The sequence below is a fragment of the Tripterygium wilfordii genome, chromosome 5 (genome assembly GCF_013401445.1).
Source record: "Tripterygium wilfordii isolate XIE 37 chromosome 5, ASM1340144v1, whole genome shotgun sequence".
Taxonomy (NCBI): Eukaryota; Viridiplantae; Streptophyta; class Magnoliopsida; order Celastrales; family Celastraceae; genus Tripterygium; species Tripterygium wilfordii.
The window spans coordinates 12,232,421-12,257,809 of NC_052236.1; the positions used below are offsets into that span (position 1 = coordinate 12,232,421).

At 38.5% G+C, this 25,389-nt stretch overlaps 4 protein-coding genes across 6 annotated transcripts; all 4 read right to left on the reverse strand.

Annotated features, from left to right (window-relative positions):
* Positions 1–1,145: 1,145 nt before the first annotated feature.
* Positions 1,146–6,350, reverse strand: LOC119998351 (triacylglycerol lipase SDP1-like). The gene is made up of 4 exons (XM_038845661.1): positions 5,632–6,350; positions 3,809–5,529; positions 3,012–3,155; positions 1,146–2,684 (listed from the first exon to the last, which is right to left on the reverse strand). Exons 2-4 carry the CDS (start codon positions 5,222–5,224, stop codon positions 1,683–1,685), a joined length of 2,562 nt encoding a protein of 853 aa, XP_038701589.1. The 5' UTR covers positions 5,225–5,529; positions 5,632–6,350; the 3' UTR covers positions 1,146–1,682.
* Positions 6,351–7,950: 1,600 nt separating this feature from the next.
* On the reverse strand, positions 7,951–13,187 carry LOC119998350 (disease resistance-like protein DSC1). 3 transcript variants are annotated; one of them, XM_038845659.1, is made up of 6 exons: positions 12,255–13,187; positions 11,717–12,031; positions 10,253–11,345; positions 9,871–10,158; positions 8,941–9,744; positions 7,951–8,838 (listed from the first exon to the last, which is right to left on the reverse strand). In XM_038845659.1, exons 2-6 carry the CDS (start codon positions 11,977–11,979, stop codon positions 8,164–8,166), a joined length of 3,123 nt encoding a protein of 1,040 aa, XP_038701587.1. In that variant the 5' UTR covers positions 11,980–12,031; positions 12,255–13,187; the 3' UTR covers positions 7,951–8,163. The 3 variants fall into 3 exon arrangements, with proteins under 3 accessions (XP_038701587.1, XP_038701586.1, XP_038701585.1); XM_038845658.1 differs by having other exon boundaries at positions 11,717–12,127; XM_038845657.1 differs by lacking the exon at positions 12,255–13,187 and having other exon boundaries at positions 11,717–12,210.
* A 1,021-nt stretch (positions 13,188–14,208) lies between these two features.
* LOC119998362 (disease resistance-like protein DSC1) lies at positions 14,209–18,750 on the reverse strand. Its single transcript, XM_038845680.1, has 5 exons — positions 18,161–18,750; positions 16,684–17,776; positions 16,303–16,590; positions 15,376–16,179; positions 14,209–15,255 (listed from the first exon to the last, which is right to left on the reverse strand). The coding sequence occupies exons 1-5, from the start codon at positions 18,733–18,735 to the stop codon at positions 14,581–14,583; spliced, it is 3,435 nt and encodes a 1,144-aa protein (XP_038701608.1). The 5' UTR covers positions 18,736–18,750; the 3' UTR covers positions 14,209–14,580.
* A 1,642-nt stretch (positions 18,751–20,392) lies between these two features.
* On the reverse strand, positions 20,393–24,915 carry LOC119998364 (UDP-N-acetylglucosamine--dolichyl-phosphate N-acetylglucosaminephosphotransferase-like). Its single transcript, XM_038845681.1, has 11 exons — positions 24,460–24,915; positions 23,776–23,863; positions 23,042–23,133; positions 22,774–22,892; positions 22,450–22,565; positions 22,248–22,375; positions 22,062–22,148; positions 21,550–21,610; positions 21,379–21,419; positions 21,151–21,271; positions 20,393–20,770 (listed from the first exon to the last, which is right to left on the reverse strand). Exons 1-11 carry the CDS (start codon positions 24,828–24,830, stop codon positions 20,711–20,713), a joined length of 1,284 nt encoding a protein of 427 aa, XP_038701609.1. The 5' UTR covers positions 24,831–24,915; the 3' UTR covers positions 20,393–20,710.
* Positions 24,916–25,389: the final 474 nt, after the last annotated feature.

A 25,389-nucleotide genomic window follows, 5' to 3' on the forward strand; every position in this document is an offset into this window, starting at 1 on the left:
TACATACAAGACAAATGAGAGTTTTGATGGAATGTGTGTGCATGTCTTCGTCTTCAAACAGGTAGGGAGGTCCACATCATTTCCCTGATTACTTTTTTATTTTCTAACCGAGGAATCATCCAACCCATAATTTCTTTCGGGTGAGCGTAAATCTCGGCCATCAGAACAACTTACACATGCACACATACATATTGGACACAGGTAAGATTGGATCAAAATCCAAGTGAATAAAAATAGGACTCCTAACTCTCCTTGGAAAGAAGCCAAAAGACTACAGACAAACCCCAAGAAATATTTCTGACTGGAGGTTCGAACTTTCAACCTTAGGGGCATGCATCCGCTCTAAACCTGAGTTATTGCCCATTGTTGACTAACTAATCAACACTTTATACTAAAAAAAATAAACATTTCTTGCATACAAAGGCTCCCATAGAATCGGGATCGGAGACATGCAGAATATATACAGTAGACTTTATCTCACATAATATGTGGAGAAATTATTTTTTGGAACTCAACCTATGACTTCTACGTTACAACACTGAACTCTACTATTGGCTCCCATATTCGCAAATGATTAAAACACTTTATGGTACGAGCAAATTATGGTGGGGCAAGGAATGTGATGTCTCACTCGTTCCTTTGTAGCCACTCCTTTTCCTTTTGTTAGTACTGACTGATTTATTTTTTCCTGGCACTACTATTTGTTGGCCACTCTGTTAATTTGTCAAATTGTTCGAAGGAAGCTCTGAATGGCCACAAAACAACGAGTTCACAAGATCATTTTCTGCCTTTGAATCTTGTTCTGCACAAAAAAAAACCCACAAAGCTAATCATTCAATCCTTCGGCATGAATCAACATGGAGTACTGAGATATAAGTCCGTTAACTGAGGAACCATTCAACCTAAAATGCCCTTCGGACAGTTGAGTGAGCGTAAATCTCACGCCGCTAGAATATCAAACCAAATAGCCAGCGACAGCAACTCACAGGTTGTAAAGTACGTAGGTTTGAAGCTTCTTGGGGTCCAAAGCTCCAATTTACTACTAGACTGCAACATTCAAGAAGAGAAACAAAATTCTATTCTTTTCTGCAAGCTCATGCTTTCAAGTTTAATCAAAGGAACATCTACCCTGTGATGCAGCACACGCAAGTAAGCAGAATCTCTTATAGAATTCATCAGCTATCGATCTCCACATTCATATAGTTCTAATACATCAAGAAAACCAGGATAAACAAACATACCAGGCTTGCCATTTCTGCAAGAAACATTGATATACTCTTGTCTTCACTGCATTATGAAGGGAGTAGAATGAAAGAACTTAGAAAAATCATCTACCTCCAGAGATATCGATTCGATGTAATGAAAGCAAACCAAAGAATTCCTTAATCGAAAATATCACTTTTATTTACATGCACAACCATCTAGAGTGAGCGGGGAGGTGAACTAGCCTCTCATATTCAAAAATAAGAAGGAAATTCAGAGCTTGGCCCAGTCAGGAAAAGTTAGTTCACAGTGCACGATATCAGGATCGGGTAAGGCAGTGACCTGCCTTTGGTCTCAGCGTGAGCAACTCGTGTCTGACACCTCAGAGATAAGCTTGTTTGAAGCACAGATCTGGAAAGGGCCACGTCTCAACTCTGCCAGCTCGCACCTATAAATCACATGTTGAAGCTAAATGGCCCTCAAGCGTGACCATCCTCCACGACTCCTTGATCATTAGTATCTTCTTCTCCGGAATGATCCATGCAATTACCACAGGATGCAGCTCCATGAATGAAGTTTGCTGAGGTGACATCTTCATCCTCGAATTCAGACGAGGAGCTAGCATCCATATCCTTTTCTGGACACTCGAGCTGCACACATTCAGCAACATCATTGCTGCAAGTTTCCATATCGTGACCCCTAGTTGACATTGCAAGGTCCTCCTTTTTCACAATATTAAACACAAATCCGTTACTGATCCTTTCCGGCTGCAAAAGATCACCTTCAGTAACCAAAATGCTAGAACCATTTCCAGGTCCTCTACCACTAAAATCTCTTTGTTCAAACATATTTTCTGAAATTCTACCCGGTGATGTCATCCGCGGGCTCTGATTATATGAATCCCTGCCGCCCATCTGACTACCAGGAGAGTTGGGATGAGACATCAAAGTCTTGGCCAATTCACTGTCAATATCCAGATTTTGGACAAAATCAACAAATTTATTTGCAGAAGTAGTCCTCATCAAGGGTCCACCTGATCTTGTCCAATTATTTACTTCTACACTTTCAGGTTCACTATCGCTTCCATCATGGACATTACGCAGGGTTCGAAGATTTCTACTTGAAGGAGCTCCTGCTGCTGAACTACCAACTCCTTGTTGTAATGAAGAAGCAACATCTGTAAGGAGGTCTTCTTCAAGGGAGCCAGTTGAGTTCTCCCGAGCAATGCAGTTCCAAGAAGGAATTCGTCTTGAAGCACTGAATTTCACTGTACTAGCTAGGCCATAGGATGCTGCAGCAGCTCTCTCGGCACTCCTTTTGAGTCTACGCATATGGTTGAGAATAGCAACACACTCATCGAGAGCAAGTTCAATGCCACAGTTGGCTTTTATTGCTGAGAGTTTCTCCCATGAGCACCTTCTACCTTGGTTGGCTGCCTTCTGAAGCTCCAAATAAGATGGATTTTGGATGATTTTCAAATACTGCCACCGTAAATAGAGAAGGAATAAGAGAGACGGATAGTAAGTCATAACTCATAACAAACAACATTATACAAATTCAACTATAAGAGAATAAGAGTCCACAGAAATGCTCCAATTAACTACATGATTACTCCGGAAAGTTCATCGCAAAGCAACTCTTTTATCCCAAATGAAAGTCCCAATATTCAAGTTACTATTTTGAATATTCACGTTTCTGACATTTCAAGTGCTTGAAAAAGGGAGATGTATAATACAGAGTACTATAAATCATGTCGAATAGATTAAATAGGGAGAATATAATTTATGCCAACAGAATTTTACACATACCTGAGCAACTGTGGCAGGCATAACAACGGTAACGTCACCCTCCCAATCTTGAGCAAAAAGCTTAGCAAGTCCCCCTAAGGGGAAACCAAGTTCCAGAATCTGATGGCATCTATGTTTTACCTCCATCTCGGCCAGCTGAGCAAACTACAACATCAAACATCAAAATCGATTACTTTCATTTACCCAAAGTGCCATAGAACTGAAAAGAACAGAAAAAACTAAGAAGATATAGAATAGACCCCTCTTGACAAGCAAAGACACTAATGAGCAAGCACACTAACCCAACTATTCCTAGACTTCTAAAGCTTTAAAATTTAAAAATGAAGTCTGCATTGGATTGGTTGGTCCTGTAAATGGTCATACTAACAGTTTTATAGCATACATGGTTTACTAATGTCAAAAAGAACCAAACATTTGGGAATTGTAAAGCACTCCTGTAGTCCTCTGCACAAGGCTCCTGCAATGGGTAGGGTTGGGGACAAACAAGACTCAGGATGTACGCAAACATTAATGGTTGAAAATCTCTCTAAGCTGTAATCAAACAAAAATGGGCTAAAAGTAAACGGTTAGTGCCTCTGAACATAGGACATGAAAAATACTTCCAAATTATCCACATTAGACTATAGTAAAATGTGGGTAATCAAAGAAAATCATTAAGGAGAAGGCACACACATCTTCTGTAAGCTTTCCAAGTTGCTAAAAAAGACATAAATAAACAAAGCCTCATACTAAAACGGATGCAAACAAAGCCTATCATAGATTAATAAAATGTGGGTTTGCAGGGGGTATGTACACACCTTAGCAGCAAAATTACCTCCATAAGCTCTCACAAGCTCCTTCAGCCTCAGAAATGGAGCAATATGAGGGTTCGCCTGGCTCACAATGAAATGATTAACATTGAAAAGTTCCTTTATTTGCATCATAGGTAGATCAATCTCCAGGCTACCATCCCTCCACCGACGAATTGTGGCTGAGCCCTCCTCGGGATCCAACTTAAACGGTGGATGATATGGAACAATTTCTCCACTTCTATCCTTTGCCATTAATTCCTGGGCTTCAAAAAGTCCAGGAAAGGCACAAGAAGCAGTCACTGCGCTCCATATAACAACATGAGGGGAAGTAAGGTAGTTAAGGCATCTAGGTGGCTCATGTCTCCTTGGAGAGCATACTGTTATGGCAAGAATTCGACCGGTCATGTCATAAGCTTCTTGAAATGTAAGATTACTGGTGAGGTGCCTTAACATCCACTGTAACTGCCGAATTTCATGAACAGCCCCTTGTGTCATGACCCTCTTCACAACCGCAAATATCCCACCTAGCTGATCAAAGAACTGCAATGAATGCCAAGAATCCTCGAAAAAACTTTGAAGTTCAGGCCATGATCTAGTGGCCAGGACCGAACATATTATGGATCCGACACTGGAACCAGCGATTATCCGAGGCAACAGTTTATGTTCCACCAATGTTTTTACAACACCTATGTGAAAAGCTCCAAGGGAAGCACCCCCACTCAAAAGCAAAGCCGTCCTACCAAAGGCATGTCTCGTTTCATGCATAAAAGAAAGCTTCTCTTCCAGTGCAAGCTCCTCTGAGTCTGAGTCACAGACCATTCTTAGCTGAGTAGAGACTTCATCAATATACTCTTTTATAAGTCTGGGCACATGAAGCCTACCCTTGTGAAGCTCAGGGTTGCACATATTACCAAGATTTCTTACAAGATCAGCTCTCATGCAAAATATTATATCTCTAAGAGATCCCTCTTGGCGACGGTGGCGGAGTTCTTGCAGCTTATTTCTCACAAGCTCTACATCATAATAGTCTGACTCATTCATCTTCGTGGTCTCCTTGTCAAGCATCTTAGCAGCGTGAGCCCATTCCTCATAGGTCAAGGCAGCCCTCATCATATTTCCCCAAAATTTCCTCTTATAAGCCATTTCTGCTTTCAGTTTCACATTTGTGTAACGTTTCAACAGAAAAGCAATTATCGTCACCATTGCCAAAATCCCTTGTGGATTCCTGGGATGCAGCCATGATAATACCGGTGACAAAAGGTCTCTAGTTTTATATATATACCTCAACACTACCTTAAAAATCTGATGCTCAAAATGTAACATTGACTTACAGAACAGAATTCTAAACGCAACCGTCCGACCAAAAATCGATGAAGGGCCAATATAAAATGGATCAACACTGGCCTCATTACTTATATCCATATCTTGTACAAAATAAAATGGCTTCTTAATATGGAATATTGGAGTTAAAGGACAATTCGTCACTGAACGATGACAAAGAAACAATTGAACTGATTTTGAAAGTACGAGCTAGATGATTGCAGGGGAACCAAGTTTCATTATTTAGTGGAGGAGAAAAAGAGACCGCATACGAAGAAAAAATAAATGAATTGTAAAAGATTGCACCTCACAAGTCGAGCCGAGCAAATGATTCAATCAATTATGTTCAACAATTCAGCAATTTGATTCTTCCTCCAAGAAGAAAAATGAAAGCTTTTGGATGCAATCTAGAGAAATGAATATGGTCAAGGTTGCAATGGATGAAACAATCGCAAACTTAATTGCAGAAATTATATGACCAAATATGGAGACAATAAACAATTTCCAACCTCTTGATCCTTCACTCTTGATCTGAATTGGCCCAAAAAACTCCCAGAATCACACAACTAGATCTTCAAATCCACAAGTTCCCAGCCACCAGCGATGTCAACAGCCAAGAAAGTCCCCAAATCAGACTCCCAAATGCCCAGCAAAACCCTAAAAAACTCAAGAACCAATCTCCTCCAATCAAGGAAAGAAAAAACCCGCAGCCTGTCAAATCCCAGATTGGGTCTTACAATTCCAGGAGAACCCACAAAAGGAAAACTCAAAGCAGCACCTCAAATCTCCAAACACCCACAAAAATAAATGAACCCCCCCACTTGGGTTTCTTTGCTCAACCCATGATCCAAAGAATTTTCGACATTTCAGCAAGAAAATAGAAAAAGTTTAATGGGTAATGATGCAATATGGATATTGGATAAGAGCAACGACAACTGAAACTAAATATAACTACTGAATACCGATTATGTGGGAGACATTGGGATTTGTGAACAGATAAAGATACAGATATATTGGTGACGCAGAGCTGATCAGGCAGAGAGGTAGACGGCGTCAGACTACTTCGGATTGGGATAGTGTGTTAATGCTGTGTTGTCATAAAGGGAAGATAAGGGAATGGACTTTAGACGATCGCTAGGAGACAAAGATGGGATGGTTGGAAGTTTGAATTGGCTATTTATAGACAATTTGATCACTGAAAAACAAGAAAAAAAAAAAAAACGACTTGGGAAGCTTCAGTAGATCGATCGCCGTTTGGAAGCTAGCTTAACGATAGGGTTGATTGATTGATTGGGAGTGCTCCTTGTGTTGTTCTTGCTTGCAAGAAATACACAATCTTGACGTAAATGGTTGGGTCTACAATGGTGGGGATTTAGATTTTCAATGAGGTTAAATGGTTAATATATGAAAGTTATTTCCAATTTTGACGTAAATGTCGGGTTTACCACGTGGGGTCTAGAAGTTTGTAAAAAAGACCAAACAAAGGCTGCTCACATCCATCTAGGAGTTTGTAAAAATTAAGTTTAGATATAAATTATATTTTTAAATTTTGAATCTAAATATAAAATTTTTTCCTGTTTAAAATTGGATTCGAATCCAGACGCAATGATTTATTTGTTTGGACCCTAATCCTAATTAAATTGTTGTCCTATTTATTTATCCAGATTTAAACCAATCCTGGTTTGGTCAACTAAGTACATCTAAAATCCAGTGCAGATTAAGGTTCTGATATGTAAATATTTCATAAACACGTGATGTTGTTCAATCTGAAATCGAATTTTTGCCTCCCCTAATTAGAGGCTCAAGGGATATAAACTTTCGTCATGGTCGGTTATAGGCAATTTATTTCAGTTGATTATCGATCAATTCTAAGTAATTTTTTTTTAAAATAATCGACCAATCAATCAATTCAGTTTCTACTTTTGGGTGTTTGTAATATATTATAATATAGTAGATTTTACGTCAATTGCCATGTTTTATTAAAAAAAATATATATTGGATGAATTCAAATGACGTATATTTTCACTTACGTGCAACGACAAAATCCAAAATTATACTACATCTTCAATTACATTTATTTATTATTTATTATGGTTTTATATAAGGATAACTTTAGTAATGGTTAATGCCAACATGTTTCAATCATTCATATGCTGTTTGACCAGTCAATTATGGGCTGGATAGCTTTATTCTGCCCAATTGATCCAGCCCATAAAAGTATGGGCTGGGAAAAGTTCTTTCTCGCCTTGGTTTCAGGCATGGGCAGTGTTATGGATCAGCCCATAAATTTTAAAACTGACCCATACCTAGTGGGCCTCATCTCTTCCCTTCCCTTACTAAAATGGGCTATTAAATAACATACACCATCCTTTGGTGTTCACCGGGCTTCCAAACCCGGTCCGAATCTTATCGGTTCGAGTCAGCCCAACTCAATACAATTTAAACAGGGACACCGGTGCAATCGGGCCAAAAACGGGTAGCCCGATGATCCGAAAACTTGGAATATTTTAATCGAGTTATTGGATAAATCATTAGCCTCTTAAAAATCTTCGGGTCGGATCAAACCTGGATCGATAACCCGAGACCCGGCGGATGAACACCTCTACTGTTGCTTGTCTTTTATTTTCTAAAGCATATTTGGTAAGAAAAATGTCAAAACCCAACCACTCAAGCAGAGCTGCTGTATTAATCACATTTCTAAGTAAAACTCAACCTTGATTTACAAGACGCGTTCTTTGAAGGAAATGTAAACAAACAGATAAGATATGACAAGAATAGTATATATCACACAAAATAAAGATCAATGCAGTTGGGTTTGGAAGGCAGTGTTGATTAACAGATAGATATTTGTTATTCACTGGAAAGCTTCTCATAGGGGAAAGAAAAGCTTCCATAAAAGAAAGTTATTTGAAATACAATACATCAAGTGGCATAACATGATAAGAGGCCAGAGGGTGACTTACTCTTGTATTGAAGAGAAATATAGTTCTGAAGCATGATGAGAGCATCTCCACTGAAACCAAAGAAATTTACCTTCCAGCTCACTTTCTCATTTTCTTCCTCCTCACTGCAACTGAATATTCCATGAGATTTCCCATATTGGAACAATTCCCATTACCACCTCCATTTCTTTTAGAATCTCCTATCACTGTTTCTTCAATACCATCATCCATACAATCTGGATTGAAGGAGAACTGGTTGGGACTACCGGGAGAGTCACATTCAATCGTTGAAGAACTACATCCATTGTCTGTGTCGTGGCGGTAGAGCAAATGGATCCCACACTCTTTGATCTTACAACAGTTTTTAGAATCTTCTCCAACATATAATTCAATTGAGATCACATCTGCACCATCATCACCTGCTTCTTTGGGTTTCGTTCTCCAATCATTGATCAATGATTTTCCATAACTTAACAAGACATGATTTGACTGAATAGCATCTTTAGTTCCCCATCTTAATAAATTGAACCAACCCTTGCCACTGGAGTTGTCACCGATGTTGTTTCTTATATGACAATCATACTTAAGAATATTGAATTTTCCATACCTAGGGAAGTCCTTGAATTCGAGAACAACGCTGAAAACCAGGCAGAATAACTCAGCATTACACCAATTCTTTGGAAGCTTTGCAGTTAGTGAGGACCCCATGCTTTTATAGTTGAACCAATCTGGAATGTCACCTCCCATAAACGAGATACCGGCCACTTTGGTTTTCTGCATCATGATAATAATAAATTTTAATTTAAACTGCTTGATATATATACACATAGTATGTGTGTGAGAGAGAGAGAAGTATACAGTAACATAGAAATATACCTGTGAAAAAGTTTCCGGGCAAGTGGCTTCCCACTGCATCAACTTCAATTCTGCATCAGCCACAATGCTGTTTTGTGCATTTTGATTCAACTTGAGACAATTGAAAAAATTGAACACAATGTACTCAACAACAGAAGTAAATTCTCCTCTTGTTGCCGTGGTTAAAGGGGTTGCCACAGTTTCTAGTGATATGCAATTCCTTGCATATATCCGTTGGACATTCATCGGAAGTTGAGGTAAGGATTGAAGCCTCTTGCAGTCATCTACGTAAAGATATTGCAGGTTATTAAGCTGTTTGATGGCAACAGGTAGTTCCTGGAAATGATTCCCAGAGAGCTTTAGAAATTCTACAGCTGATAACCAAACAAGATGGTCACTCAACTCTCTTAGATGTATATTAACTTCTTGTAGAAGCTCCCTTTTATTGTACGGCAAGTAGAGACCAAAATATCGGAGGGGTTTCAATTTATAGATGCTTTTGGGGAGCTTCTTAAGCCTCTTGCATTCTCCAAGGTTCAAAAAAAATAGGGACGTGAAACAGTCGATTGATGAAGGAACTTCTTCTATTGCAGTCCAACCTAAATTTAAATATTCGATTTTCGTTGAGACCTCTGGAAACTTTTTGATGTGTGAACAGCCATTAAGATTAAGAGTCTTCAAACTAGCAAGACTGCCAGGAAGATTCTTAAGCCTTTTGCAATTGGTAAGAACCAGATTTTGAAGATTCGTAGCCAGCGAGAGGTCTGGAATTTCGATCAACTTCGTAGAGTAAGAGAGGTCAACCATGTTCAAGTGCGCAAGATCCTGTGACAAAAATTAGAAACATTATAAAAACAGGAGTCTTTATTATCCAAAAAAAAGGCAGGAAAAGAAGTACTTCTATCAGTCTATGGAATCGTTTGCTTGACAAAAACACATATTAGGCCATACCTGTCTTCCATTCCACAGTTGTTCAACATGGCTGTGGGGCATTATGAGCCTAACTAGATTCTCCAGGTGAAAATTCGATGGCAAATATGTCAAAGGGTATCGATCCCAATACATATATCTTAACTCACTAGGAAGATATCCAAGGCCTTGAGGAAGGTGCAAAGTGGGCAAATCAACTTTGATTTTGAGGAATTCAAGACTGTGCATCGTCTCAAATGCTGCAGACTTTATACTGAAGCTTCTTATGTTATGCAAGTCCAGAATTATGCCTTTAACTGCCTCAGTCCCCTACAAATCAAGGTAAGGAAGTCAAGAAATACATATTCTTCTTATATCTACGGATCGTAATATGAAATACAAAGTTTATGCATTTGGCCCTTACCGTGTTCTTTGTCAACACATGAGAGATGTCATGATGATCCCATAGCCTGCTACGTTTCCCGGGCTCTTCAATGGATTCTTCGCGAACAATTTCTCGGCCCATTTTCTGTAGCAGATCATGCATCCATACTCGACCCATCCGAATGGTTATTAGAGATTTATCCATAAGAACACGTATTCCAATATCTGTAGAATAACCGCCGCTATCATGGAAACATTTCACTTCGTCAGTGTAACCCCCTTTAAAAAAACATGCAATATTGAGAAAAATATTTTTTTCTTCATTGTCCAGTCCATCATAACTAATTCGCAACACTTTCTGAACATCCATGTTAGGAGTTCTCTCCAGTTTGTCCAATGCACTTTCCTGTTCTTCATTGCTCCTTCCAAATAAATAAGAACCCAAGATTTTAAGAGCCAATGGATGACCCTTAGCATAATTTATAGCCCTGTTTGATAGTCTCATATGATGACCATCTCTGGGATGCTTTTGTTTGAAAGCATATTGGCCAAAGAGGCAAAGAGCTTCATGGTAGTCCAATCCTGGAACCTCATAGATCCTATCAACTCCACTCTTAAGAACTTGTTTGTCCCTACTTGTTATGATGATAATACTTCCTCGACCCAGGCACTCACGCCTTCCAACTAAAAGTTCAATATGCTGAACATTATTTAAGTCATCCAAAACAATCAGAACCTTCTTGCGGCGGAGCCTATCCATTATAGAAGGAATGCCTAGATTTGGAGTGCCTACATTTAAATTCTCATCCTTCAGTATTCCAGTGAGAAGTTTCTCTCGAATATTGTTTAGCCCATGCTTCTCACATGTTTCCCTGATATCTTCAATAATACAATGCCCTTCAAATTGGGAGAAAACATGGTTAAAGAAAGCTCTAGCAAGGGTCGACTTACCTATACCCCCCATCCCCCAAAATCCTATGATGCGAACTTCTTCAGAAATCGTGCTTAATATCATGTCAATTTGCTCAAAGTGAGAACTCATTCCAACCAGACTACCAAAAGTGCTTGAGGATGTATAGTAAAGTTTTCCCAAAATATCTGACACCATATTTTTTATAAGGGTAGCCTCAGGCCTGAAAACACAGAGGAAAGGAAATGACTCATTTGGGGGATAGTGCAGTACACTTTTCACGAAACAGTAACCGCAAATAAAAAATCATAAGAAGAATTTTATTGACAAAAGTATATTGTGACTCTGTGGGGTTAGGTATAGACTACAGTGGATTTATTGGTAAGAAATGGTTGTTAACATTGGGGAAAGGGCGCTTCAAAGTTCAAATTACACTGATCAAATGGTTAAGTTTTGAGCAATAGGAAAAAAATCATTTAAAGTGCAAATCCATTAAGTATGATTTTGAAGACAAGATATCTCTGCTCAAATAATAAGCATGCCAAGAATCATGGCGAAAAAAGACATAAGGATTGAGAGTAGTTGAAAAATTACCTTATGATCTGTGAATCCCATCCAGATAAATTAGCTGCTTTGGTCAACGCATCCCTCCATCTTTGTATCTTGGGATGATCTTCATGCTGAGCCAAAGCTTGAGCAAAAGACCCTGACTGCTTTCTTACATGTGATGGATCCACTTTGAAGAAGACTGGTATAACAATTAGTGCATTTTTTTCGTTACACTCCATGATTTTTAGAAGTTCATCCAAGCACCACCTAGAAGCAGCATAGTTTTTGGAGAAAATGACTATGGACATTTTTGATTCCTCGATCGTTCTCAGAAGCGCTTCTGAAACATCATCTCCTCTCCTGAGATCGTTGTCAATGAAAGTTTCAACTTTTGCTCTACACAAAGCAGCATGTAGATGACTGAGAATGTTGTCGCGAGTGTCAGCCCCTTTGAAACTAATGAAAACATCATACTTTTTCTCAGCAGGAGTTGTGGAAGAAAATGCAGCAGCAGCAGCAGCCATATGAAATAGGCAGATGATGACTATGCTATTGATGGAAGAATGTGATAAAAAAGCTGTACCTTCAGAACTAGTCTTCTTCTCTTTTATTAAAGAGAGAACAGCCATAGATCCCCTCAATGATTGTAAATAAAAAATTACAACCACATTACTAAGTTTGGACTTTTCTTTCTTGATTTCATCTCCTCTCGTCTTCATTTTCTGCAGGAAAAAAAGTGGAAGGTTTCAAATATCTAGTTTTTAGTTGATGTAATTGAAGTATACTTGTCTCACCCAATTACCTCCCATCTAGCATATGATTTGGAATAAGAGTTTATTTACTACATGTAATCTATTCTCCAATACCGTGTAGCTTAACCCAATATTCTTTAACTCTATGTTCAGTCGTCACACATATATATCAAACTGTTTCTCGATAGTCTATACCCTCGGTGCAAAGAACAACACAAGGCAATCCATTAACTATTGCAAACTCATAATATGAAGAGAGATTTTTGACCAAAGTCTGGCAGAGGAAAATTTTCAAACACCTGATATGCAAAGTCAAAGGAGTAAATTCCATCAATACCATCCGAATATATTGCCCAGCACTGACAAACTCCATTGTTGTAACATGGAAATCCAAAAATACAAACGCCCTCAGGAGGAGGGATCTCGTCCAGGAATCATTTTTCAGAGAGTATAGCTCAAGTTTATCAGTATATTCGAACCCCTTCAAAGAAAGAATTGCTCACATGCATCAAGACCCTGTAATCATTACTCTTTCTATCAAAACCGAATGCAGTGTGCCCAAAATGATGTATAATTTTGAGGATGTTGGTGAATGGTGAATGAATCGGTTCAGTGCAGGCAATCAATTCTTGATCGCCGTCATCCTTCAACAAGGAACCTGCTCCTGCCTTTGTGTGTTGAGATTGGTTTTTATGGTCCTGCTTGGTAACTACAAAACCTGGGTTTTGATTTCTAACTTCCAAGAGCAAGACTGGAGCTTGGTTTGTTAATAGATCTGAATCGATGGTTCATCTTCTTCTTCGCAGTTGCAGAGTCCAGACAAGTGGAATGGGCTTTGCAACGCTGAATCATCATCCAGCCCATAAAAGAAGGGCCCGGGATAAGTTCTTTCTAGCCCATAAATTTTAAAACTGACCCATTACTAGTGGGCCTTATCTTTTCCATTGCTAAAATGGGCTATCAAATAACCACTAAAGTCATTAAAAATGTGTTTGGATGGAGGAATTTAAGAGAAACGGAAGAAAAATTGAGTTTTCTTCCGATTTGCTTATTTGGATATTTAGAAAAAAAACAAAAATAAAAAAAGCTAGGAGGAGGGATATGAAGAAAATTAGGGAAGATTTCTTTAAATTTTTATCAAAATATTATCTCGTTAAAATAGAGTCATTTGAGGGGAATAGATGACTAATTAACTTATTTATAAGTTAACAACTTATTTTACCCTTATATATAATACTTTAACATAAAAATAAAGATAGATTAATAAATTAAACTAATTTTGTTTCATTCTTTTTAATATAAAAATTTATTATCTTTCTTTCTCTTTCTTCTCTTCTTTCCCTTCCCTTTTTTTCTCTTCCCTTCTCCCCAAATCCTTTAATCCAAACACACTCTAAGATAAACGAAAAGACCAATAGTCACTCTACCCTACCAAAAAAATAAAACTAAAGCTACAAGCGTTGAAGTGTAAATGAGCCGGCACAACCTACCATCAGGCCAGGGGTTTTGTTGGCCAGGCCAGCCCGACCGTATAGATTCACGGGCCATGCATGGCGGCCCGTGAATCTCAAATACCATGGCCTGGCACATTTAGGGCACAAGGTCCATTTAAAAATTACTCCTTTTGCTCGTCTTTATTTTCTACAGCATGGTTGGTAAGAACAATGTCAAAACCCCAATATCAAGTTCCAAATACAATAATGGTAAGAACCAAAAACAGCAACTACTATTCAAATTAACACAGAATGTAACATGATTTGGGAAGAAGGGGGGATTTCCACAAGAAGCACTCAAGCAGAGCTGTTTGTATTAATCACATTTGCTAAGTGAAGCACAACCTTGATTTACAAGACAAGTTCTTTGAAGGAAGGAAATGTAAATAGATAAGTAAGATATGACAAGAATGGTATATCTCAAGGGATTGATAAACGGTTGATACATGCACAAAAAAAAAAAGATCAATGCTGTTGGGTTTGCAAGGCAGTGTTGATAAACCAGATAGATATTTGTTCTTGACCGGAAAGCTTCCCACCGGGGAAAGAAAAGCTTCCATCAAAAGGAAGTGATTGGAAATAGAATACATCAAGTAGCATAACATGAGTAGTGAAGCATGAGGAGAGCATCTCCACTGAAACCAAAGAAATTTACCTTCCAAGCTCACTTTCTCATTTTCTTCCTCCTCACTGGAGCTGAATATTCCACCAGATTGCCCATATTGGAACAATTGTCATTATAGCCTCCATTGCTTTTAGCATCTCCTATCACTGTTTCTTCATTATCATCATCCATACAACCTGGATTGAAGGAGAACTGGGTGGGAATACCGGGAGAGTCACATTCAATCGTTGAAGAACTACATCCATCGTCTGTGTCGTGGCGGTATAGCAAATGGATCCCACACTCTTTGATCTTACAATAGTTTTTAGAATCTTCTCCAACATATAATTCAATTGAGATCACATCTGCATCATCGTCACCTGCTTCTTTGGGTATCGTTCTCCAATCATTGATCAATGATTTTCCATAACTTAACAAGACATGATTTGACTGAATAGCATCTTTAGTTCCCCATCCTGCTAAATTGAACCAACCCTTGCCACTGGAGCTGTCGCCGATATTGTTTCTTATATGGCATTCATGCTTAAGAATATTGAATTTTCCATATCTAGGGAAGTCTTTGAATTCAAGAACAACGCCGAAAACCAGGCAGAATAACTCAGCATTACACCAATTCTTTGGAAGCTTTGTAGTTAGTGAGGATCCCATGCTTTTATAGTTGAACCAATCTGGAATGTCACCTCCCATAAACGAGATTCCGGCCACTTTGGTTTTCTGCATCATGATAATAATACATTTTAATTTAAACTACGTGATATGTATACACACACACACACACACATATATATATAGAATGTGTGAGAGGGAGAAGTATATAGTAACATAGAAGTAGACCTGTGAAAAAGTTTCCGGGCAAGTGGCTTCCCACTGCATCAGCTTCAATTCTGCATCAGCCACAATGCTGTTTTGTGCATTTTGATTCAACTTGAGACAATTGAAAAAATTGAACACAATGTACTCAACAACAGAAGTAAATTCTCCTCTTGTTGCTGTGGTTAAAGGGGTTGCCACAGTTTCTAGTGATATGCAATTCCTTGCATATATCCGTTGGACATTCATCGGAAGTTGAGGTAAGGATTGAAGTCTCTTGCAGTCGTCTACGTAAAGATATTGCAGGTTACTAAGCTGTTTGATGGCAACAGGTAGTTCCTGGAAATAGTTCCCAGAGAGATTTAGAAATTCTACAGCCGATAACCAAACGAGATGGTCACTCAACTCTCTTAGATGTAAATTAACATCTTGTAGAAGCTCCCTTTTCTTGGACGGCAAGTAGAGACCAAAATACCGGAGGGGTTTCAATTTGTAGATGCTGTTGGGGAGTTTCTTAAGCCTCTTGCATCCTCCAAGGTTCAATGAAATTAGGGACGTGAAACAGTCAATTGATGAAGGAACTTCTTCTATTGCAGTCCAACCCAAGTTTAAATATTCGATTTTCGTTGAGACCTCTGGAAACCTTTTGATGTGTGAACAGCCATTAAGATTAAGTGTCTTCAAACTAGAAAGACTGCCAGGAATATTCTTAAGCCTTTTGCAATCTGTAAGAACCAGATTTTGAAGATTCGTAGCCAGCGAGAGGTCTGGAATTTCAATCAACTTCTTAGAGTATGAGAGGTCAACCATGTTCAAGTGCGCAAGGTCCTGTGACAAAAATGAAAAACATTGTAAAAACAGGAGTCTTTATTATCCAAAAAGGCAGGAAAAGAAGTACTTTTATCAGTCTATGGAGTCGTTTGCTTGACAAAAAATCATAGTAGGCCATACCTGTCTTCCATTCCACAGTTGTTCAACATGGCTGTGGGGCATTATGAGCTTAACTAGATTTTCCAGGTGAAAATTCGATGGCAAATATGTCAAAGGGTATCGATCCCAATACATATATCTTAACTCGCTAGGAAGATATCCGAGGCCTTGAGGAAGGTACAAAGTGGACAAATCAACTTTGATTTTGAGGAATTCAAGACTGTGCATCCTCTCAAATGCTGCAGAATTTATACTGAAGCTTCTTATGTTATGCATGTCCAGAATTATGCCTTTAACTGCCTCAGTCCCCTACAAATCAAGGTAAGGAAGTCATGAAATACATATTCTTCTTATACCTACAGATGTAATATGAAATACAGAGTTTATGCATTTGGCCCTTACCGTGTTCTTCGTCAACACACGAGAGATGTCACGATGATCCCATAGCCTACTACGTTTCCCAGGCTCTTCAATGGATTCTTCACGAACAATTTCTCGTCCCATTTCCTGTAGCAGATCATGCATCCATACTCGACCCATGTGAATCGTTATTAGAGATTTATCCATAAGAACACGTATTCCAATATCTGTAGAATAACCGCCGCTATCATGGAAGCATTTTATTTCTTCAGTGTAATCCCCTTTAAAAAAACATGCAATATTGAGAAAAATATATTTTTCTTCATTGTCCAGTCCATCATAACTAATTCGCAACACTTTCTGAACATCCATGTTAGGAGTTCTCTCTAATTTACTCAATGCACTTTCCTGTTCTTCATTGCTCCTTCCATATAAATAAGAACCCAATATTTTAAGAGCCAATGGATGACCCTTAGCATAATTTATTGCCCTGTTTGATAGTCTCATATGATGGCCATCTCTGGGATGCTTTTGTTTGAAAGCATATTGGCCAAAGAGGCAAAGAGCTTCATGGTACCCCAATCCTGGAACCTCATAGATCCTATCAACTCCACTCTTGAGAACTTGTTTGTCCCTACTTGTTATGATGATAATACTTCCTCGACCCAGGCACTCACGCCTTCCAACTAAAAGTTCTATATGCTGAAAATCATTTAAATCATCCAAAACAATAAGAACCTTCTTGCGATGGAGCCTATCCATTATAGAAGGAATGCCTAGATTAGGAGTGCCTACATTTAAATTCTCATCCTTCAGTATTCCAGTGAGAAGTTTCTCTCGTATATTGTTTAGCCCATGCTTCTCACATGTTTCTCTGATATCTTCAATAATACTATGCCCTTCGAATTGGGAGAAAACATGGTTAAAGAAAGCTCTAGCGATGGTTGACTTACCTATACCCCCCATCCCCCAAAATCCTATGATGCGAACTTCTTCAGAAATCGTGCTTAATATCATGTCAATTTGCTCAAAGTGAGAACTCATACCAACCAGACTACCAAAAGTGCTTGAGGATGTATAGTAAAGTTTTCCCAAAATATCTGAGACCATATTTTTTACAAGGGTAGCCTCAGGCCTGAAAAACACAGGAAAGGAAATCATGGCTATAGTATAACACTGAGAAGTGATAGTTCTGTACGCTTTTCACTAAACAGTAACCACAAATCAAAAAATCATACGCAGAAATTTATTGACAAAAGTATATTGTAATTCTGTGGGGATAGGAATAAACTACTGTGGATTTATTGGCAAAAAATGGTTGTTAACATTGGGGAAAGTGCTCTTCAAATTACACTGATCAAATGGTTAAGTTTTGAGCAATAAGAAAAAATCATTTAAAGTGCAAATCCATTAAGTATACACTGATTTTGAAGACCGGATATCTCTGCTCAAATAATAAGCATGCCAAGAATCAGGGTGAAAAAAGACACAAGGATTGAGAAGTAGTAGAAAAAATTACCTTGTGATCTGTGAATCCCATCCAGATAAGTTAGCTGCTTTGGTCAACGCATCCCTCCATCTTTGTATCGTGGGATGATCTTCATGCTGAGCCAAGGCTTGTGCAAAAGTCCCTGACTGCTTTCTTACATGTGATGGATCCACTTTAAAGAAGACCGGTATAACAATTTGTGCATCTTTTTCGTTACATTCCATGATTTTTAAAAGTTCATCCAAGCACCACCTAGAAGCAGCATAGTTTTCGGAGAAAATGACTATGGACATTTTTGATTCCTCGATTGTTCTCAGAAGCGCCTCTGAAATATCATCTCCTCTCCTGAGGTCATTGTCAATGAAGGTTTCAACTTTCGCTTTACACAAAGCAGCATGTAGATGACTGAGAATGTTGTCGCGAGTGTCAACCCCTCTGAAACTAATGAAAACATCGTACTTTTTCTCAGTAGGAGTTGTGGAAGAAGAAGCAGCAGCAGCCATATGAAATAGGCAGATGACTATGCTATTGATGGAAGAATGTGATAAAAAAGATGTACCTTCAGAACTAGTCTTATACTCTTTTATTATAGTGAGAACAGCCATAGATCCTCAATGATTGAAAATAAAAAATTACAACCAGATTACTAAGTTTTGACTTATAGGAACTTTCCAAATTCCAACTATTTCCAAGACTTCTTTAAAGTTTAGAGGAAAACGCGTACTAGAAAAATTATGGCAGCTTGCTTGACAAGTTTGACTTCTTTCTTGATTTCATCTCCTCTAGTCTTCATTTTCTGCAGGAAAAGAAGTGGAAGGTTTCAAATATCTAGTTTTTGGTTGACTCCAATGCTCTCACCTTGCGAAGTGTCTTCTTTTTTGTTTCTCTAGACTGTAGACATTGCACTAACATCTCAGCACACAGATACACGATGTGCTTCCAGCACCAGACTTTGCACTAACTGGTAAACCCTGGGCCACATAGAAGATCCCACAACCCCTGGACCTATTGGGACCAACAAGGCTCAGTCCGGGAAGATAACTCTAGGGTGGCATTCGCACACGTTGAACTTAGCAAGGACCCATCTCGCAAATTTTCTTCCTTACTTTTTCAAAGTCATTGTTCACCTCCCATCTAGCATATGATCTGGAATAAGAGTTTCTGCATAATTTACCACTTGTAATATATACTCCAACACTGTGTAGCTTAACCCGATATTCTTTACCTCCATGGTCAGTTATCACCCATATATCAAACTGTTTCTCTGTACCCTCGCTGCAAAGAACAACACAAGGCAATCCATTAAATATTGCAAACTCATAATTTGAAGAGATAGATCTTTGATCAAAGTCTGGCAGAGGCAAATTTACAAACACCTGATCTGCAAAGTCAAAGGAGTGAATTCCATCAGTACTATCCGAATAATTTTTCAGACAGTATAGCTCAACTTGCTCAATATATTCGAACCCCTTCAAAGAAAGAATTACTGACAAACCTCAAGACCTTGTAATCACTACTCTTTCGATCAAAACCGAATGCAATGGGCCCAAAATCTTGAATGGGGGAGAAAGGCAAAGTCTTGAATTCTGGATAACAATGTTTTCACAAACGATCACAAGCACCGTATACTTTTGAGGATGCCGGAGGATGCCGGAAGATGTTGGTGAATGAATCGGTTCAGTGCAGGCAATCAATTCTTGATCGCCGTCATCCATTGAATCTATGCTCCATCTTCTTCTTCGAAGTTGCAGACAAGTGAAATGGGCAATGCAACTCTGAATCATCATCTGTGTTTTCCTTTGCAAATCCGAAGCAGAACTAGATTATAATCTCTCCCCTCATGACCTCTTAAAGGTATCATCATTCCCCCAATATATAACCAGAATCGCATTTAAAAGTTCCAGTTTTTCCTCTAGACTAGATACAGACTTTCGGTTATGATTTAGGCTTTATTTTATTTATTTTGCAAGGAGCCAAGGATATTTAGTTTGTTTGTCCTTTTTGTCGGAGGAAATCTTAAAACATAACGGATACTCTGCCTGTCTAGGCACGGCAAGTTATTAGGATCCTACCGGTACAAATTCACCCGACAAGTTAATTGGGCCAAGACCCGACCCAACACAAACCACTCAAAAAATAGTTGTGCCGATTTAGAATTAAACTCTCGACCTCTGGTGAAATTTTTTCAAAAATAACCAACTACGCTATTGCGAAGTTAAGTGATTGATAAGGAACTTGTTAGACATAAAAAAAAAAAAAGAAGCTTCCAAACTAAAAATGCATTATTGCTTCAAAATCATGTCATATCATATGTTTGACAGGTATAAATACATCTTTGGGCCCCAACCTTGGCATCATTTTCAAACACATTGAAACTGAAAAATTGCTTCACCCTCAAAAAAGACCCACTTTTTTTTTAACGTGGAACACACCCAATTGCCCACTGAACAACTGACTTGCCCACTTGACAACTGTCTGGTAAGCAAGAAGTCATACAATACAACATGATCAGTCAGGGTGCCAAATGCTTGCTTGTTAATAACTATATGAAGAATATTCATCAGAAGTTGTGGGAGGCTTTCATTTATACCAACCAGCAAGAAAATATCTCAGCACAAAGCAGAAGCAGCATCCAAGAGCCTGTTGAAACAAGTAAGGCAGATTCAGGGATGAGCTTGTTAGAAACAATAAAGGCATCTGGACAGGAATGATGCATAACGCACTCACGCAACTGCTCACATGCACCAACCCAACCTTCACACATCCTTCTACGCAGGGTGAAAGATTTTTGTACTCAAAACAATTCCTTTTTAACTTATATATTTCTTACGGAGGGCGATACATGCACGCATATAAATGCATCGAAATGGCCTGTCTTGACGTTAACAATTGGGTTGGAAGTCATACAACAAACTAAAGCGTGCCTTGTTGTTCTAACTTCTAAGAGCCTCGTCGTTTAAAGAATGCAGAACAAGAAGGCACATGATGAATAGCAAAAGGAAATGAACATGATAAATCACCTGAACAAGAAGAAGTTGAATGCAAAGTGACTTCTCTGACATGGGGCCAAACATTCTCAAGTACAAGTTTACAAGTGTTCCATCATTCGTTCCAGTGAGTAATCTGGTCTGGGGATCAAACCTGAAAGTTCCAATAAGATACAGACTGTTGGTTAAGAAAAAAACTCATAAGCTGCCTCGTATTACAGCCTAAAAGCTTAAAAGGCTGAAGAGAATAAAGAAAGTTACCTAGGTAGACGATGCCTGGGACATTTTACAAAACCAGAAAGCTGACCAAAAGAAACCCCAATTAGATGCCATCTTCACAACACAATTTACTACACGATGTGTGAGTGCGCGCATGAGAGAGAGAGAAAGGGCGGGGGGGGGGGGGGGGAGAGATTAATAATTAGATAAAACCTGGGGCAATGACAGGAGAAAGTTCACTACTTGAGGTAGGAAGAATATCAAAAGTGTCTCACTGTAACCAGAAAAATTTAAGAAAACATCATTGATAAAGAATCTAGAGTGCAGTTATGCAGGAAGATTAAGAGGCGAACATGTATATTAACTGTTGATGTATTGACCTAACAGCAACAGAAACATACTTCAGAATCACATGTTTAAATTCCACGCAATAATAGTACATTAGTTAAGTCCATAGAAATAAGCACGATATTAAGATGTGGAGAAATTCAAGTCAAGCTCATTAATTGAGGTGTGCATGGAGTTCAAGAGACCGCCATAATCATGCTTTTACTGAAGATATTTTACCCATGTATAATTTAGAGTCTTGATAAATCTTAAGAGTTGCTTTACGTATTATGTGTTTGAACAACGAAAGGAAGGGTTCCAGACATTAGCCATTTTAAACTTGCACTTCAAGGTATGATTTGTACAAGTGAAGCATTGAAGGATTTTCAAGAACTCACCTGAAATGTCCTAAAATTCCAACAACAGCCATGGTCATTCCAGCGAAGTACGTGTAAGTATCTCCAACAAAAACAGAAGAGGGATACCTAGGAGAAGCAAGATTAAACAAAAATACTAAGACTAACTTTACAACATAGGAAGAAATTTAAAAAACCAACTCCATAATTCAAAAGCAGTGCTATTACCAGTTGTAAGAAAGTAAACCCAACGAAGTTGAAAGTAAAGGTTGAACAAGGTAGATGGAGAATGCATGGGCCTGCTTATACTCAGGATCTGTAGATGCTCCAATTTGCATGACATTATGTATCAGAATCTGTTATCACTAAGATGCTTTAGCTAGCAAGAATAGTAGTAAGCTTCAACTGTTTTATTAGTAGATGTGCTTACAGCAGATGCAATCACAACTGTCTGCCCAACTTCAAGACCATTTATGCCAGCATGAATGTTGATCGAGTTTGTGCAAAAAACCGCAAAAAGTCCCATGTAAAGCTTATATAAGCATCCTGTCACAACAAACATAAATTGTAAGCAAGAATGGACGGATGTAGCAAGAATGGACGGATGTAGCAAGAATGGATCTCCTTAAGAAATTAAATGTCAAGCACAACTCCACATGAATATCTGAATGTACAACACAGTAAACAGAATAACAATCAGCTTTTCAAATGTAATAAGCAGAACCTAGGATACACACTTAGTTACACACGATACCTAAATCAAAAATCTCAACCCCAATGTAAGGAACAAGAGGCTTAGGTATGATGATAGTAGTATGTCCGGCATAGGCCATCAACAGGGGAAGAGCAGCAAATGAAGGTAGCAGCAATTTCCTGCTCTTAACAATCACAAAAAGGCAAGTAAGGAGCTAATGTCAGATGGTTCACAACACCATCCAAAGGAAACAAATACTTAAAAAACATGAAAGGGTTTTGAGGAAATATTTGTCAATATTAAAAACATGGGACAAAAGGGAACTTACACCCTCCAGGGGACATCAAGAACATCGTCAACAAATCCAAGCAAAATCATGAAGCAGATCGATGCTAGTGCTGCATTGTACTCCACAAGCCACTAAAAGAATGAAATGGTCACACTCTTAACTTCTACTAGTTAAATCATGTACTCAAGCCGCAGAAATAAATTCAAGTAAATCATCAACGGCTATAGATGAGTGTTAGGACACCAAAACAATTAGAAAAACCAGATAGAAACATATATGTGTGTGTGTGTGTGTGTGTGTATTGTTTTAAGAATGAGAATAAGAGCCAGATAGTTTTCTCTCAGCTAACTTAATAAACATAAAGGGATTAAGTCTTGACCTAGTTGGCTAAGCCCATACGGCCGTACCTTAAGGGCCACATGACAAAGAGATCAAGTATTCAATTCCCATAACCCCATTACCTAAAAAGACCTTAATAATCAGAAAACACAATGAATAAAGGAGAATAAAATGATAGGATAATTATGCAGGAAAAAAGGAGGAATTCGAATCAAACTGGAACCCCCTGAAGAACAAATTATATGTTGCTAAGCGAGATGAGTAATTCAGTAAGCATAACAAATATGCCTAGAAGAGTAAAATGTGCCAAACACCAAAAATTACTGGCATTGTTGAGTAGAAAAGCGAACCACATAATTATTTTTATGATTTCATAGAATTTCTAAAGTACTAAAATATTGAGATAAAGCTATGAAGTTGAAAAAACTACCTACATTTGAATCTGCTGTGAAGTTGAAATACTGAAACAAAATTGCCAAGACCAAAAAGACAATTCCAACAGCAATGCCCAATGACTCAGGCCTGCAAATCACAGAATATCATTAAAAGAAACTTATAAACGACTCCTAAAATGAGTAATCAAACTTAATGGCTGATACAAACGATGGAGTGAACCATCTATTCCCTTCAACTATCATAGGTTTATCGTTAAAAAAATTTACTCTTCAATCAAAACAAAGATGAGTCTTGAGAAATGGACACATCACACACGACCAGTTCAACATATAGATAACTTTTTTTTTTGGTAAGTAAGTAACAACATATAGATAACGATTTAAGGAAATGCAAGCTTTGTTTCTCAATCAGAACAGTTAATACAACAATCTATATTACTGAAAGGAAACTTCAATTCAGAAATTGAAAGTGACTTTGATGATGGAAAACGTACCCAGTTCACCAGTTGCAAACTGAAATCTGAATGAATAAACAAAGTATAGGATTGCACTTTCTTATTTGAAAAAGAAAACCCATTACTGCAGTAACTTGGAAGGAGGATTGCATATTAAGGTGCCAAAACTAAGAATTTTGCACATAAACTCAGCTCGCAGAACAGTTAAACAACAAAAAATGAACGAACAAAGAATAAAATTTATGTAAAATTTTTAAAGCAGACTCACACTTTGACAGTTCCTTGAGCAGTACCCTTCTTGTTGATATCGTAACCAAACAAATTGCGCCTCAATACGTATCGAGAAGCTACGGGGATCATCTTGACTGTGATAAAGAAGCCACCGAGGCTAAGCCCCGCATTGATGAGGATAGATCTCTTGAGGTCCTTCTCGATCCTGTAGTGGTAGAATAAGAGGTACAAGTACGGGGCCAGTAACAGAAAAGAGAGCTTGAAAATTAGGCCCGATCTAGGTGGCGCAATCGGGAGTTCATTCGTGATAGTCGTCTCTTTGTCTTGAGGCTTCCGCTGCGGCGTTATTTCAGTGGTCGTCGGCGGCTTTGCTGCCGCCTCTGCTGACGCTCGTTTGCGAGCTGCCATTGTTGGCTCTCTCTTCTCCCCCTCGCTCTCTCTTTGGAATTTGTTACCGTGCGATTTAGTTGTACAGGGAGTGGCGTCATCGGACCAATGAAATGTTGACTATTATTGAATATTTTAATAGTCAAAGTGTCAAACTTACTCAAGACTCTACCACAAGGTCCACGGCTATACAAGCTTGCCATTAGGAGTCCATACGGTTTGGCATGAAACGTATGACCTTATGAGTTTATACAATTTGACATCGAATTCAAGACTTTTTGAGTCTATATAGCTTAACCCTGGGGAACGACGCTATAAAAACTTGCCCTTTAAATATACGATGTGAAGCTAAACTCATACCGTTATCGAACTCAGGACCTTCTCAAGTCCATATGATTTGACATCAAACTCAAGTCCTTCAGAGTCTTTATGGTTTAGCCCCAAAGAACGACACTATAGAAACATGACATTTGAACATCTGATATGAGCCTAAACTCATACCATTATTGCTTCCCGTGAGTACTAAAGTCAGTATCTTTCAAGTCTATACGGTTTGATCCCGAATAGCTTTGTCACTAGA

What these genes read in the sequence shown, in the direction of transcription:
- LOC119998351 (XM_038845661.1), bottom strand. Translation starts at nt 5,224, where the DNA reads ATGGATATAAGTAATGAGGCCAGTGTTGATCCATTTTATATTGGCCCT. An exon ending in GAGGTAATTTTGCTGCTAAG is followed by an intron (nt 3,156 to 3,808) that starts GTGTGTACATAC and finishes TTGATGTTGTAG; the next exon opens with TTTGCTCAGCTGGCCGAGAT. An exon ending in TGCCTGCCACAGTTGCTCAG is followed by an intron (nt 2,685 to 3,011) that starts GTATGTGTAAAA and finishes TTACGGTGGCAG; the next exon opens with TATTTGAAAATCATCCAAAA.
- LOC119998350 (XM_038845657.1), bottom strand. Translation starts at nt 12,195, where the DNA reads ATGGCTGCTGCTGCTGCTGCATTTTCTTCCACAACTCCTGCTGAGAAA. An exon ending in ATGTGTTGACAAAGAACACG is followed by an intron (nt 10,159 to 10,252) that starts GTAAGGGCCAAA and finishes CTTGATTTGTAG; the next exon opens with GGGACTGAGGCAGTTAAAGG. An exon ending in GCCCGGAAACTTTTTCACAG is followed by an intron (nt 8,839 to 8,940) that starts GTATATTTCTAT and finishes ATCATGATGCAG; the next exon opens with AAAACCAAAGTGGCCGGTAT.
- LOC119998362 (XM_038845680.1), bottom strand. Translation starts at nt 18,735, where the DNA reads ATGGCTGTTCTCACTATAATAAAAGAGTATAAGACTAGTTCTGAAGGT. An exon ending in AACTGTGGAATGGAAGACAG is followed by an intron (nt 16,180 to 16,302) that starts GTATGGCCTACT and finishes TTTTTGTCACAG; the next exon opens with GACCTTGCGCACTTGAACAT. An exon ending in GCCCGGAAACTTTTTCACAG is followed by an intron (nt 15,256 to 15,375) that starts GTCTACTTCTAT and finishes ATCATGATGCAG; the next exon opens with AAAACCAAAGTGGCCGGAAT.
- LOC119998364 (XM_038845681.1), bottom strand. Translation starts at nt 24,830, where the DNA reads ATGGCAGCTCGCAAACGAGCGTCAGCAGAGGCGGCAGCAAAGCCGCCG. An exon ending in CAGTTGTGATTGCATCTGCT is followed by an intron (nt 22,376 to 22,449) that starts GTAAGCACATCT and finishes TAGTGATAACAG; the next exon opens with ATTCTGATACATAATGTCAT. An exon ending in CCCAGGCATCGTCTACCTAG is followed by an intron (nt 21,272 to 21,378) that starts GTAACTTTCTTT and finishes TGGAACTTTCAG; the next exon opens with GTTTGATCCCCAGACCAGAT.